Source organism: Colobus angolensis, unplaced genomic scaffold, assembly GCF_000951035.1.
Source record: "Colobus angolensis palliatus isolate OR3802 unplaced genomic scaffold, Cang.pa_1.0 Scaffold53, whole genome shotgun sequence".
Lineage (NCBI taxonomy): Eukaryota > Metazoa > Chordata > Mammalia > Primates > Cercopithecidae > Colobus > Colobus angolensis.
The window spans coordinates 4,894,689-4,909,843 of NW_012118821.1; the positions used below are offsets into that span (position 1 = coordinate 4,894,689).

At 36.8% G+C, this 15,155-nt stretch overlaps 1 protein-coding gene across 1 annotated transcript in view; it reads left to right on the plus strand.

The window, feature by feature from the left end:
* Positions 1 to 15,155, plus strand: part of KIDINS220 (kinase D-interacting substrate, 220kDa) — a 111,027-nt gene that overhangs the window by 64,155 nt on the left and 31,717 nt on the right. Inside the window, exon 22 of the mRNA XM_011960941.1 lies at positions 5,534 to 5,696. Within this exon, the coding sequence (XP_011816331.1) occupies positions 5,534 to 5,696 (163 nt within the window). The remainder of the gene's footprint in view (positions 1 to 5,533; positions 5,697 to 15,155) is intronic.

The following is a 15,155-nucleotide window of genomic DNA, read 5'->3' on the forward strand; positions in this document are numbered from 1 at the left end:
AAAAAAAAAAAAAAAAAATATTGACAATAAATTTAAGGATTATTGCCTGTGCCTGAAGTCCCTGCATGGAAGTCTGCTCCCTACCTTGTGAATTCCTGATTGTTCATAGCTTCAGGGCAACCACATCAATACTTGTAAGTTAGTTTGTAAAATGTATGTCTCTGCAAGGTATTGATTGGTACTTTATAATATTTACTAGTCTTAACTCTATTATGACAGTTATACTAGAATTGTGTTTTATATTGTTGGGGTTCATGCTATGAACTGTATTCCAAGTGAGGTTGTATCTAATATACTTACAATATTTTTGGTACTTAAATTCCTTTAAGTGAGTTCTCAAGCCTCACTGTATTTATGTTCAACAATGGGAATGTTTTAGTATGTTATCAACATATATATATTCATTTAACAGATGTGTAGTGAGTGTCTACCTTATGCCCGGTAACATTTCTGTCCTTTGGGGAGATAAGCAGTGAACAAGATAAAGTCTCTGCCCTAATAGAGAAGACCAAAAGATATAACGTCACAGAATGATGTGTGTCATGAAAACAAGACTATAAACAGGAGATAGCCCTCCCTCTCACTCGAAAATTACTCGCGTCAACACACAGATTGTTTCTCCCTTCCCAAGAGAAGCTGCTCTTGACTGCACCTCTGCCTCTAGCTACTACCCCATTTCTCAGCAAAGCTCCTCAAAAGACTTGTCTGTCCCTGTGTCTCATATTCATCTCCCTCTGTTTTCTCTAACCTATTCCAATAGTCTCTTGCTCTCAGTTCAGTAAAATTGCATTTTCAAGGTCACCAGTGGCTTCCATGTTATAAAATTCAGTGGTCAGGCCAGCGCTCATCTTATTTGACCCCATTAGTGGCGTTTGACAGTGTGTTGATCACTCTTCCTCTTTGAAAAACTTTTCTTCCTTTGGCTTCCAGAATGCCACACCGGTTGGATTTCCTCCTTCTGCACTGGTGGTTAGTCTTCATCTCCCTTTACCATTTAGCATTGCAGTGCTCTTGGGTGCGTTTCTTGGAGTTCTCCTTTTCTATGTAGACCTGCTACCTTGGTGATCGCATTTACTCTGAAAGGCTTAAATGCCATCTGTATGCCAGTGACTTTCAAATATGTATCTTCAGCCCTATAGCTCTTCAGTTGCTTGTTTGACATCTAATGGTGTCAACATATATCTGACACATAATGTGTCTACAGTTGAACTTTTGATTCTCAAACTTCATCCATCCATGTCTTTCCTATTAATCCAACTCTTCCAGTTCCTTAAGTAAGAAAATCTTGATCTTTCTTTCATATACCACCACCAATCTACTAGTAAATTCTGTAGCACTGTCTTCAGTCTGTTTCCAAAATATTAAGCACTGTTCACCATTTCTAGCATACCACCCTCATCAGATACATTATCGTGTTCTGCCTTTATTAATTATGGAAATAGTCCGACTGGTCTCTACTCCTGTCTTTTTCTCTCTACAGCCTATTCTCCATACGGCAGTCACAGTGATTCTTTTAAAATAGAAGCCAATCATGTTATGTCTCTGCTCAGAACTCCGTAATGTGTCCTCATTTCACTGAAAATAAAAATCTAAGTCCTTGTAGTTTCCTACAAAGCCCTTTATGATCTGCCTTTCTGCATCTCCTTCCCCCTTCTGACCTCATCTCCCACCATTCTCCTCCTCCATCCCTTACTGACTTCTTTGCTGTTCCTTGAAAATGTCAGACATGCTCCCATTAAAAGGCTCCTGCGATTGCTATTTCTTCTGCCTGTACAGATTGTTCTTTGGATATATGCATCATGGGGTTTCTCACTTCCTTTTAAGTCTTTGCTTAAATGTCAGCTTTTCTACAAGATCTTCCCTCACCATCTTGTGTAAAATGACATCTTCGGTATGCCTTGCATTACCCTTCCCTGCTTTACTCAAAATAAAAAAAATCACCTCTAATTCACATCATTTACTTTTTTGTTTGTTTGTTTCTTTGGTTTTTGTCTGTCTCCCCTCAGTAGAATTTCAAATCCACCTGGCAAAGGTTTTCTATCTGTCTACCTTTCTTTTTTCTTTTTTTTGAGACAGAGTCTCGCCCTGTCGCCCAGACTGGAGTGCAGTGGCGTGATCTCAGCGCACTGAAACCTCCGCTTCCCGGGTTCAAGCGATTCTCCTGCGCCAGCCTCCCAAGTAGCTGGGATTACAGGCACGTGCCAGCATGCCTGGCTAATTTTTGTATTTTTAGTAGAGACAGGGTTTCTCCTTGTTGGTCAGGCTGGTCTCGAACTCCTGATCTGCCCACCTCGGCCTCCCAAAGTGCTGGGATTACAGGCGTGAGTCACTGTGCCTGCCTTCTATCTATCTTTCTTATTTCTGTTTTCTCAGCACCCAGAACAATGTCTGGGATGCTGTTGTTGAATGACTAAGAGACCTGAATGAAGTGGGAACTGAGTTTTATATCTGTCTTGAGAAAAGGATCTTAACAGGAGGAAGAGCAAGTGTGAAGGCTCTGGGGTGGAAATCCAGGAACAGCTGGAGGCCAGTGTGGTTGTACTTTGGGGATCAAAAGAGAATGGTGGGAAGTGATGTCAAAGAACTAGCTACTGGCCGGTTGTGCTGGCTTACGCCTCTAATCCTAGCACTTTGGGAGGCTGAGGCAGGTGGATCACTTGAGGTCGGGAGTTCAAGACCAGCCTGGCCAACATGATGAAACCCCATCTCTACTAAAAATACAAAAATTAGCAGGCGTGGTGGTACACACCTGTAATCCCAGCTACTCAGGAGGCTGAGGAAGGAGAATTGCTTGAACCCAGAAGGCAGAGTTTGCAGTGAGCCGAGATTGAGCCACTGCACTCCAGCCTGAGTGACAGAGTGAGACTCCATCTTAAAAAAAACAAAAAAACCAAAAACAACTAGCCCCCCTGGGTAGTTCACTTTGAGCCTTACAGGCCCCAAATCCATAGAAAGGATTTTGGATTATATTTAGACATTTTCAGACATTCTAAAGAGGACCAAGTTAACATCATTTAATAGTTGATACTGAGATACACATTTTTAAAAATAATTATGTTTACACATTTCAGAATAGAAAGAAAATATCTTCCTAAAGCCACATTTCAAATGTAAGAATTTTTCTAATATTATTCTTTGACTATACAGTAGACTTTCTAATTGTTAAATGAGAGATATTTGTCTTTTATGTCTCATCAAATGTAGCTCTGCCCATGAAAAATTTCTAAGTAAAATTTTCGTTTTATAAAAGCCCCTAATACCATTAGTTTCATTGCTTAAAAGTGCTATGTTGAGAAATAATACACAGATTTTAATCTGTGTATTTTAATGAAATTTTGATTTCTTTTTTGGTGATGTTTTCCATTTCATTGGGTAACATTAGTTGGAAGTGTGTAGGGAAGTATATTTTATTGGAAAGGATAGAATTTGAAGGCAAAAGACTTGGGTTTGAGTCCTGGGCATGTTACTTAGCCTCTTGAATCCCCAGTTCTCATGTATGCAAAAGTGTATGTTACCCGCTGAACACCATGCAAATAGTTGTTGCTATTAGGAAAGTCATGCAACAGAGAGACTAATACCAGGAAAGAAATTCGAGGTTTTAGCAGATAAATATTGGTAAGTATTTAGTTGAGTGGTTTCCTAATTAAAAATTGTGCTTTATCAAATATACTTTATTTCAAACTTGTTTTGTTGGATTGTTTTGGAAGATAAGATTAAAAAATTATCTTAGACATATTCGTTGTTCAGAATTTTCTTTTGATATTGCTTTATTTTTTAGCTAATTATAGGCTAGATATATTCTTAGGATAGAATATTTAATTTTAGTCACTCATTATAGGCTAGATATATTCTTAGGATAGAATATTTATTTTTATTCACTCATACTTTTTTTTTTTTTTTTGAGATAGTCTCGCTCTGTCCACCAGGCTGGAGTGTGGTGGTGTGATCTTGGCTCACTGTAACATCCGCCTCCCAGGTTCAAGTGATTCTTCTGCCTCAGCCTCTCGAGTAGCTGGGACTACAGGCACCTCCCACCATGCTTGGCTAATTTTTGTATTTTCAGTAGAGGCAGAATTTCACCATATTGGCCAGGCTGTTCTTGAACTCCTGACCTCGAATGATCCTCCCACCTCTGCCTCCGAAAGTGCTGGGATTATAGGTGTGAGCCTCCGCGCCTGGCCTATTCACTCATACTTTTAAAATAGTTTTCCAGTTCTCTCTGTCTACCAGTTCCTTCATGACTTTGCATGCATGCGTGGTGCATTTGCTCTTCCTTTTGTCTGAATGTCCTCACTCTGCTTCCCTTCCCTGCCAGCCCGTGCCTTCCCACCAGACTAACTTGGGTTCATCTTTCATAGCTTAGTTCTAGTGGTTAGTTATATTCTTTTTTGTGTGTGTGTCTTTTTCTTTTTAGTGGTTATATTCTTAAGGAAACCTTCCCTTAACTGCCGCTTCTGGATTTGGTGCTCATTTTCTCTTTTCACACAGCACTGTGTGTGTATCTCCAATATAGCCATATCTCCATCAAATGCTCACATCTTTACCTTCCAGAGAAAAGGAATCCAGCCATGAAAATATGAATTCTGTGTATGAGCAGATTTGCTGAGGGAGTGAGGGCCTGGTGATATAGGAAGAATTGGATTGGGGCTTATATATCTATATATCTGTATCTATCTGTATATCTATATCTATATATCTATTAGTAGTAGGGAAAGGAATAACTCATATTGGAACTAAAATAAGTAGGTATATTAGTCTACATACAAACAGAATTGATAATGATGAAATAAAATTGACAGTGTTTGAAAATTTAACAACAGTATCAGCAGCTCAGAATTCCTACCAAGTCACAGTGAAACATGATGCAATGAAACAAGGCCTCCGTTCTGAAAGTTTGAGGATTGCGACTGTCTACCTGTACAGATGCCTAGTGGTAGAACAGCGAATTAGAGTCCTCAGAAAATCGCAGGATAGACAGGGTTGTTTTAAAATACATAAATAATAAATATTGGAAACATTACAACTCAGTTGTTAGGTTACTTACATAGATGACCCTTAGTATGTGAAAATGAAAGCGTGTGGGATTGCCCATTCATCCATAATACGAGAATGGACTGGCATATTTGGATCTGTTTATAGTCCATCAGTAGGATCTCAGCAGATGGCACTTTAGAGGACTGGGGTCCATTGTGGGTAAATGGATGTTCTGCTCAATGATTGTGGGTGGTGAACTGTGTGACACAGTTCTGAAAGATGTTTGTCTGCATGTATGTGGTCGAAGAAGTGTATCTCACCAGTGGCAAATCAAACAACCAAAAATTGCTTTAGAATTGAAATTGTGTTTAAGCCCTAAAAGCTTTACTTAGCGCAGCTCTTCTAAAATGAAGCCATGGCAATACTAGATTTGAATTTGTAGTATAAATTAAATGGTAAATTTTAGAAATTTAAAATATTTGAGAATATACTACCTGTTTTACTTAACAGACTATTACATATCTGTTAATTTTAAAATGTTTTTGTGTTTTTTTAAAAGGGCGATTACTGAGAGCCAATCAGATTAGTTTCAACTGGGACAGGCTTGCTAGCTGGATCAACCTCACTGAGCAGTGGCCATACCGGACTTCATGGCTCATATTATATTTGGAAGAGACTGAAGGTATTCCAGATCAAATGACATTAAAAACCATCTACGAAAGGTACCTTTTTTTACCTCTTTATATTTTACTTTATTTTAGATTGAGTTACAAAAAAAACAAAAACGCATATAAAGCAGACAATACAAAATAATATGTATAAAATGTATACTTCTGGATTTAATCATTCTTATTAATTCCATTATAATTTTGGAGTTGTATTAGCACAGGTATATATCCCATCATGTAAAAATCTATGACTTTATTTGTACGTGCTTTTCCTTTTTCAGATATATAAAGTTTATTTAAAAATTTTTTAAATGTTTTAGAAACAGGATCTCTCTCTGTCACTCAGGTTGGAGCACAGTGGCACAATCAGAGCTCACTGTAGCCTCAAACTCCTGGACTCAAGTCATCCTCCCATCTCAGCCTCCCAAGTAGCTGGGACTGTAGGTGTGCACCAAGATGCCTGGCTCTTTCTTTTTATTTTTTGTAGAGGCAGGGACTTGCAGTGTTGCCCAGGCTGGTCTTAAACTCCTGGGCTCAAGCAGTTCTCCTGTCTTGGCCTCCCAAAGTGCTGGGATTACAGGCGTGAACCACTGTGTCCAGCCTTAGTGTATAGTTTATATATTAAAACTTCTAAGATTTCAGATAACTTTTATTTCCTTAGAGTATTGTCAGTATGTGGTTTTCTTATTTTTCTAGTTCCTATTTTTTATGTACACATTTAATGTTTTCTAAGTAAATAACTGGTTTTAGAATTATAGAGGTTGTTGTATTAGTCTCACAGATTTGAGCTCTTCTGGGTTTTGCTGTTTAATTTATGTGAAATGAGTTTAGTGGTTTAAACCTGTGTGCTGTACCAAGTAGGTATTCCGGTAGATGCAGTGATATATAATTACCGTCTGCCTGTTGAGAAGTGGTACTGCATTGCATCTGGTCTTTGAGGTTTTACAAATCATCTTATTGTGAGATGCATGATTTGTTTTTCTCTTGGTTCTGTAGTACAATATTTTATTGTACATACAAGGTTTTATTTTGTGAATAAACGTTTGTATTATAATACAGGTGCTATATAATTATGAATGCTTGCTAGTAACAGTAATTACTAAGCGGTTAAAACTTAACTTTTAAAAAGATTTAAGTGCTTCATAGTAATTCATACCAATATAATTAGGTTAATTTTTTGCATGTTATATTGATACATAAAGCCCTATTTAATATAAACAGGTAATCCCTTGACACTGTCATCTGTCCTTGAGATTGTTGCTGTTATCATTTGTGTGAAATTAAAATATGTCATAAAAAAGAATAAGCCTTCGTTTAGGAACTGTGGAGTGATGGCTTAAGAAACAATAGTGGAAGGAATTTGCAGCTGCTTCAGATTCTTAGACCCTGTCTGAATTGGTATTGTTTAGGAGGAGTATATTACTCCAGGAATGTATTTCTAGATTTCAAGAAATTTGTAAACTTGGGCACAGGAGAACTAGTTGTCTCACATGGGTTCTTACTTAAGGAGGTTGGGTCACTTAGTGTTCCTGACCTCCTTCCTTCACGTCAGGTACTCTGCTAGGTGCCTTAGGTATTCTTGAAGCTTTGGAAAGTGTGGAGGTGTTAGACGGGGATAGAATGAGGGATGTGAACTTTGCTTTGCCATTAAACCAACTCATTACTTTAAACTTTGGCATTTGGCAGGCTTGTCATCTGTGACTGGGCTGGATTTGGGGTGATTTTGAGATGCTCTTCTTCACTTTTTGGTGAAATAAGTATATTTAAGTCTTAGATGCCTGCAACTACTTACAAAGAATATTTTGTAGCTAGTCTAAGGAAGAGAAAAAGTATAGTAAGCAGTCTTTGATAATTCATAGGAATTGACTTAAAATCATTACATATAATAAGGATTTGGAATGAAAAACTATAGGAAGACACTTTGATCAACATATTGAAAAGCCAGATATTAAAGTATGTGAGAATAATCTAGATGATTATGTTTCTGGTTAACTGTAGTCGAGTTCTTTGATGCTATTGCTTGTCATTTGAAAGAGAAGATTTTATTTACAGTCGACAAAAAGCAGCAGTATGTAATTCATATTCATTTATTGTATTAAAGAAATCTGATTTGGTAAAAACAATCAGAAAATAGTATTTTTAATGCTAGTAGTGAAATTTATTTTTTTAATCCATAAAAAGCCTCATTTATTTTTACAACAATTTGATGACACATCTGCTGGCTTTATTCAGGTGAAAAAGAAAATGTTGGTTCTTGGTGTTTGGTGAAATTGCGTTGTTAAATTATTTTTTAAATTGTTCAACTTTTAACAAATGACATTTGATACTAACACTGGAAAGCAATTTCAGCGAATTAAATAGACCCCTGTGTAAACCACAGGAACATTAAGATGACACACTGTTCATTCAAGATGGTTTTAATTGGTACAATTATTGTAATTTTCTTGCAATTATGTGTTGAGCTGAAAGCTTTTGTCTGGATCATTTGAGATTTTTTTTTTTTTTAACATACATTTAGTAAGAAAGGGAGTAAAATAAAAACTAAAAATTTTCTGTCTAGTTTTTATTGCAGCATTTTAGGCAACCATTGAAATATTTTAGTCTAAAACTTTATTTCTGGCATTGAAAGCAGAATGATAGTGGTTTTTAAAAAAATGAATTTAAGTAGTTTTCATGAAGATAGTGTTTTAAATTTCTGTTTTGACACTGTTCAGTCAATCTTTTACCCAGGATGATATGGTCAGAATAATTTTGCAGTAAGGATAACAACATTCTTTATTTTGGTACTTTATTTTGATGTTTAAAGAACAGTTGAATAAGTTCTAAGGGTGCTTCAGAATGGTAGCCATTTTCCATTTCATTCTGTACAGACACTATGGACATCTAATTTATGACTTTAATAGACCTATTGGTTATTTTTAAATTATTCAAGTAATGGTGTTTCTATACATTATTTAGGGCATTCTCATAATAAAATGTCATACTTTATGATAACCCCTCCTGATACTCACCCAGAACTTTCATAAGCTTCATTTTATCACGTCTAGTCATCTCATACCTCTTGTAGCTCTCACTAACCTGCTTGCTGTCTCCATCATTTTCTGGGTGATGATCAGCTCTCCTTCCCTCTCTTCCCCGCCATTATTTGGCCTGGATTATGCACAGGCTTGTTTGTTTTGCATGTGGACTTAAGTTATGAATGTGGATAGCATGAAAAATTTAACATTAGTTAGTTTAGAGGTAGTTGTCGCTTCATCTCCTTTGTAGTACAAAGTCCATCCTTTGTACTGATAATTTTTCTCTTTAGTTTTTAAGATACTAGCAATATTTATTCCAAAAACTGTTTAATGCATGCTATTTTGGTGTTTTTTATATATAGCTTAGAATCTAAATGAAATTCTTTGTTTTTGATATATTACTTATCTGTAGGTAGTGGTGTTGTCATCATTCAAAATTTATTAAATTACTATCTTATATATAGTTATTGTTTCCATCTTTATTCTCAAAACACACTTGCTTTGACTGCAGAGGTTCAATATTTTATCCATATCTTTATCTTTTTAAAGAGAAAGCCTGATCTAGTTATTTGCAAAATTACAAGATAATTCCCCATATAGGAGAGGAAACTTAAGCAGGTTTTTACTGAAATAAAGATTGTGTCATCTATAATAGAAATCATATTTTATCTGGACAGAAATAAATGACATTTGTATATTTGCCAAGTTCAGTGTGAAGAGTGAGCCTGCAGACCTTGTATAAAGATGCCCATAATCAGATGTAATGTTGACCATTCAATGTGCATTTCTGGATTGGCATTATTTTTCTCCAAGTCTTTGTGAAAATTGGACAATTCAGATTTCTAAAGATAAAGGTGAAGGGCATAATTTTTAAGCTTATTTTGACGTATCTGTAAATCATGCCTACTTTCATTGTTTGGAGAAAACAGTGAAATGCATTAAAGTAGACGTGTTTGGCTTTTTTTTAGTTTACCTATTTGTGTATTTTGCTAGTTACTTATTTTGTTGTTGTTACTAGACTTCTAGCAACATCCAAAGATGTGAGAGAAATTAAGGGGAGAAAGCTTAAAATTCACTCATTTATTCAGAAAACACTTATTGGACACCTATTATGGACCAGGCACAGTTCTAAGAGCTTGGGTGTATCCATGAACAAAACCAGCAAAGATCCCTGCGCCGAGGAGCTTGCAGTCTGTCAGAGAGTGATGGGTAATAACATATATAATACATAATTAGCATGTTAAAAGGCAGCAAGTGTGGTGGAAAGGATAAAAGGTAGAAGAGAGTTAAGGAGATGAAGAGTTGTGCAGGTTCTGCGTTAAGTAAGGGGATCAGGATTGTCCTCATGCAGAAGGGAAGAGTTGAGGAAGGTTTGAAGGAGGCAAGAGAATTTTCCAGGCAGGCATCTGAGAAAGCATTTCCAGGCAGAGGGAACAGTTCCGGGCCAGAGAGCACCTGGAATCAATGTTGAAGGAATAGCAACAAGGGAGCTGATGTGGTGAGATGGGGTGCAGTGAAGTGAGTGAGTAGAAGGTCAGGTTGGGTCACCAGTGGGGTTCATGGACCCCTTTTGGAGGACTGTGGTAAGGACCTTGGCTTTTACCCTGAGTAAGATGGGGATTCATTGCAGGGTCTTGAAAAATTTGTAGCCATTACCCTGATGCTTCAGGGCCTATTTGCTGTGTCAGTGCAGCTTGGCGTGAGTTAGGGAATCCTGTTGATTTAAGGGAGACTGTCACAGTGGGAAGGGAGTAGGAATGAACCTGGGTAGAAAAATTAAGGTAAATGAAAAGTTCCGAAAGTAATTGGCTATCCCACAGTAAAGATGAAATGATGAATAGAGTCGGGCATGGCGAAGTATGCCTGTAATCCCAGCTACTCGGGAGGCTGAGGTAGGAGGATCACTTGAGCCTGGGAGTTGGAGGCTGCAGCGTGCCATGACTGTGCCTATGAATAGCCACCACACTCCAGCGTGGGTGACATAGTGAAACCTTATCTTTTAAAAATAATAAAAGATGGATTATAGAAATAGCACATTGTGGCATTTTCTATGTGAGCTAGGAAGTAAATAGCCTTACCTACAGTCCTGTTGCAGGGTATTGAAAGAAAACGTTATTCTAAACATCTGCAAGAATTTATAAGACTAATTTCCCTTTGTGTCTCCCCGTCTCAATACTTTCTTGTTTCTTAGGATCGTTTTATTCTTTATTTTTTAGTAATGGATTTATAGCCAACTTTTTGTATCATTTAAAAAATTGCCTTCCTTCCCTTTTCTTGCCAACAACATGGCCTGGCTCTCTGATACACAAACCCCTGGCTGAGAGTGAATGAAAGGTGATTTTTGTGGCATTGAAGACTGCTAGGTGTAGGACAGATATCATGGGCAGGAGAGCAACTCATGAGTTGCTTTTAGAGTAATATTGATTTTGACTTATAGATAGTATAAAGTGCAAATGATGGTCTGTGCATCTCAAATTGGGCTCTAAAGACAAAAAGACATAATTGGTCAAAGTCTGTATGCAGGCACCAGGTTTCTGCTGGAGTTCCCAGGGTCCTCAGCCTGGTTCTGGCTCCTTCTCCCTCTTACTGTTTACTTTTCATGTGCTTCTCTCTCTGGCCCCTCCCACCTCCTACTTCTGGTCTCATCTTAAATGTTACTACCTTAGGAAGCCTTTTGTTACCAAGTCCCCCCATCCTTTGAGGCTTTATTAGGTTAGTCCTTTATGCACTAGTATGTTCTTTAATGGCACTGGCCATAGTTACCTTCTTATAAGTATTTGCATTGCTATTTCTTTAATATTTGTCTCCTGAATGGATACACTTCATGAACTGTAACTTTCTTAAACATTGCTGATTTTTTTGCTTCTAGACAAGTGATCGGTATTTAGGCAGTAGTGGGTATTTCTGAAAGAATAAAGAAATCTGATGATAACTTTTGGGTTGAGGAAGGCATGGATTGGGGAGGTGGTAGATGAGAAGCCTCACTTTATCTTGAAGAGAATACTGTCCCTCCAGATACTTCATTCTTTAGGCTTAAATATAGGCAAAATGTTTATTTTGTTATATACCAGTGTATCCCTGGGCCGGACACATAGGAACGTCTCAGTACACATTGACTGAAGGATGACTGTATATTTCACCTAACACTTGGTGGTTTCTGCCTTATGTCAGGTGATGCTAAAATCACAGCAATGTTTTTGAAGGCATTGCCTGTAACTCTGAGTTCAGCTGCGTTTCTAAGGTTTCTTACATTCATAATCCATTTATGAATGCCATGGTCTGGTGGGGTTGTTTTGTGTTTTTTAAAATGTTTATTTCAATAGGTTTTGGAGTACAAGTGGTTTTTGTTGTATGGATGGATTATATACCGGTGAATTCTGAGATTTTAGTGCACCCATTACCCAAGCAGTGTGGATTGTACCTAGTGTGTAGTTTTTTGTCCCTATCCTTCCTCCCATCCTGTCCCTTCTGAGTCTCTAAGGTCTATTATTTTACTCTGTGTGCCTTTGCTTACTCATAACTTGGCTCCCACTTATAAGTAAGAACATATGGTTGTTGGTTTTCCACTCTTGTGTTACTTCACTTAGAATAATGGTCTCAAGCTTCATCCGAGTTGCTGCAGAATATGTTATTTTGTTCCTTTTAATGGCTGAATAGTATTCCTTGGTGTATATAAACCACATTTTCTTCATCCATTCCTTAGTCAGTGGACATTTAGGTTGGTTCCACATCTTTGCAATTGTGAATTGTGCTGCTATAAACAGGTATGTGCAAGTGTCTTTTCATATAATGACTTTTTTCCCTTTGGGTAGATACCCAGTAGTGGGCTTGCTGGATCAAATGGTGGATCTACGTTTAGCTCTTTGAGGAATCTCCATACTGTTTTCCATAGAGATTGTACTAATTTACATTCTGGTGGAGTTGCTTTGGATTGGCTACTTCCAGACAGGTTCCTCTCACTTCAGATTCTTCTTACGGACTCAGTTTCTTCTTAGAGACTTGTCAGAATTGTTTTTAAAGGATGACTCCAGTTCTGTTGTGCTAAACATTTTAATTATGTTCATTTATTAAACAAATATTTATAGAATTTATTATATGTGGGGCACAGACTGATAGAAGTAGTAGCTAATATATTATGTGAGCCCTCATTCTGTCCCATGCATTGGATTAAGCACTTTACCTAGATTATCACATTTAATGCAGGTTGCGTATCCCTAATCTGAAAATCTGAAATCTGAAATGCCCCCAAATCTGAAACTGAGTGCCAACGTGATGTTCAAAGGAAATGCTCACTGGAGCATTTGGGATTTTGGATTTTTGGATTAGGAGTGTTCAGCTGGTACTGCCGACACTCCCACATCTGAAACACTTCTGGTCCCAAGCATTTCACATAAGAAATGCTCAACCTGTGCTTCTAACCCTAAGAGGCAGAGAGCAGAAGTTACCTAAGACCTCACAGCTATAACTGTCACTTCCCCAAGTCTATTTCTGGGGGCCAGGAGCCTCTCCTCTGTAGCTGCCAGCTAGGCAGTGGGTCTGAGATACGAGAAATATAGAAGTAAGTATTTTAATTTCCAGATAGATTTTAACTTTTCATTGATATGAGTATTTAGAATAACTTGTTACATATCAATCAATGGGAATGTTATAGCAGGTAGAAATTTTTCTGCAGTGTTGAATTTATCTTTTCTATTAAAAAATGCGAACAACTTATCAACATATACAATCTCAGATAAATGCTTTATTTAGTTCTAATTGTGTCTAGTAACTGTGCTAGGTTTTGGGTGGAAAGCTTTGAAAAATCACTTCTGATATTTAGCACTTAAACATCTGGTACATCTGTTTGTTTAAGCCTTTATACCATTTTTATGTCTACTATATGACTATAATTTTTTTAGGTTAACTTTTTCAATAGGTTTTCTTTTTTTCTCTTGAGATGGAGTCTCGCTCTTTCACCCAGGCTGGAGTGCAAGTGGTGCAATCTCGGCTCACTGCAAGCTCTGCCTCTTGGGTTCATGCCATTCTCCTGCCTCAGCCTCCTGAGTAGCTGGGACTATAGGCACCTGACACCACTCCTGGCTAATTTTTTTTGTATTTTTAGTAGAGACAGGGTTTCACCGTGTTAGCCAGGGTGTTCTCAATCTTTTGACCTTGTGATCTACCCACCTCGGCCTCCCAAAGTGCTGGGATTACAGGTGTGAGCCACCACGCCCGGCCAATAGGTTTTCTTTTACTTTTGATTTTGAATGTATTTTCTCAGCCTTTACTCTCATAATGCCATTTTTAGTGTTTAATGCAAATGTAGAATGAAGAAAAAGTGTTAAGTGTTTGAAAGTCATGTGTTTCTAACATCATCATGAAAAACTCAGGTATATTAACCCAGATCTTCATTATCCAAAACCCTTATTATACAAGTTATCTTAAAAGATTTAACGTTGAAAAAGTATAGAACCCAAGTTCTACAATGTTTGGACTTGTTGGAAACTAACACCAAAGACAATTTCTTGAAATAAGTGTTTTAATATGTAAGAAATATATGTTTAATATGTAAAAAAAATTATTACTTTTGCAGGTTTACAGTTTATTTTATAATATAGTAAGAGCATTATGTATAGTTATATTTTTCAAACAAGTCTGTTTATTAAAGAATTCAATTTACCAAAAAAGTTACATATGCCTTGGCAGATCAAGTAGCCAACTTTTTCCAGAAGTTGATTTTTCCAATAAAGGTTTGTGATTTCAGAATTTCAAATCAAAATATTTAAACACTTTTTAAAATATAAGAATAAACAAAAGTGATTTGTAACAAATGCTGGCTAATTCAAATGCTAAGATAATGTGGAGCTGCTGGTGTAAAACCATGCTGCAGTAGTGGCTCCTGTTAGCAATATTCAAAAAGTCCACAAGATGGGAGCATTTCACTACAAACATTATTAGCACATTCGGCCAAAAATAGGATGTAATACATTTTGCTTTCCCCTTCCGTAGAAAAACAAGTGAGAGTTTAATGAAAGATTGAATTTCCTTTTTTGTTGTTGTTTTAAAAAAAATGGCTTCAGGACATTTTTCAGCACTGAGAATCTCTATCACAGACAAATGAATGGTTTTCTATTCATATGACGTAGTTTTTAAGTGTTGTGCTACTTTTGTCTCCTCAAATTAGTTTAAATGAACTTTTGGGAAAATAGTGGCTATGAAAAAAGAGGAGCGTAAAGAAATTGATCTGCTTACAAATTTGCCTTTAGATATAAAAATATTAAATCCTAAGCATTGTAGAACTTCGGTTCTATACTTTTTAAGCATTAAGTCTTTTAAGAGAACTTGTATAATAAAGATTTTGCCTTAATCTGAAACATATTCATAGATCTACTTTGAGTTCAGAGCCTCCTTTCTCTATGCCTGTCATTTAGTTTTATTACCCAACATTTGCATTCTATGTATGATTAATGTAATACACTTTTAGATTTCTTTTTTTTTTTTTTTTTTTATTTATTTT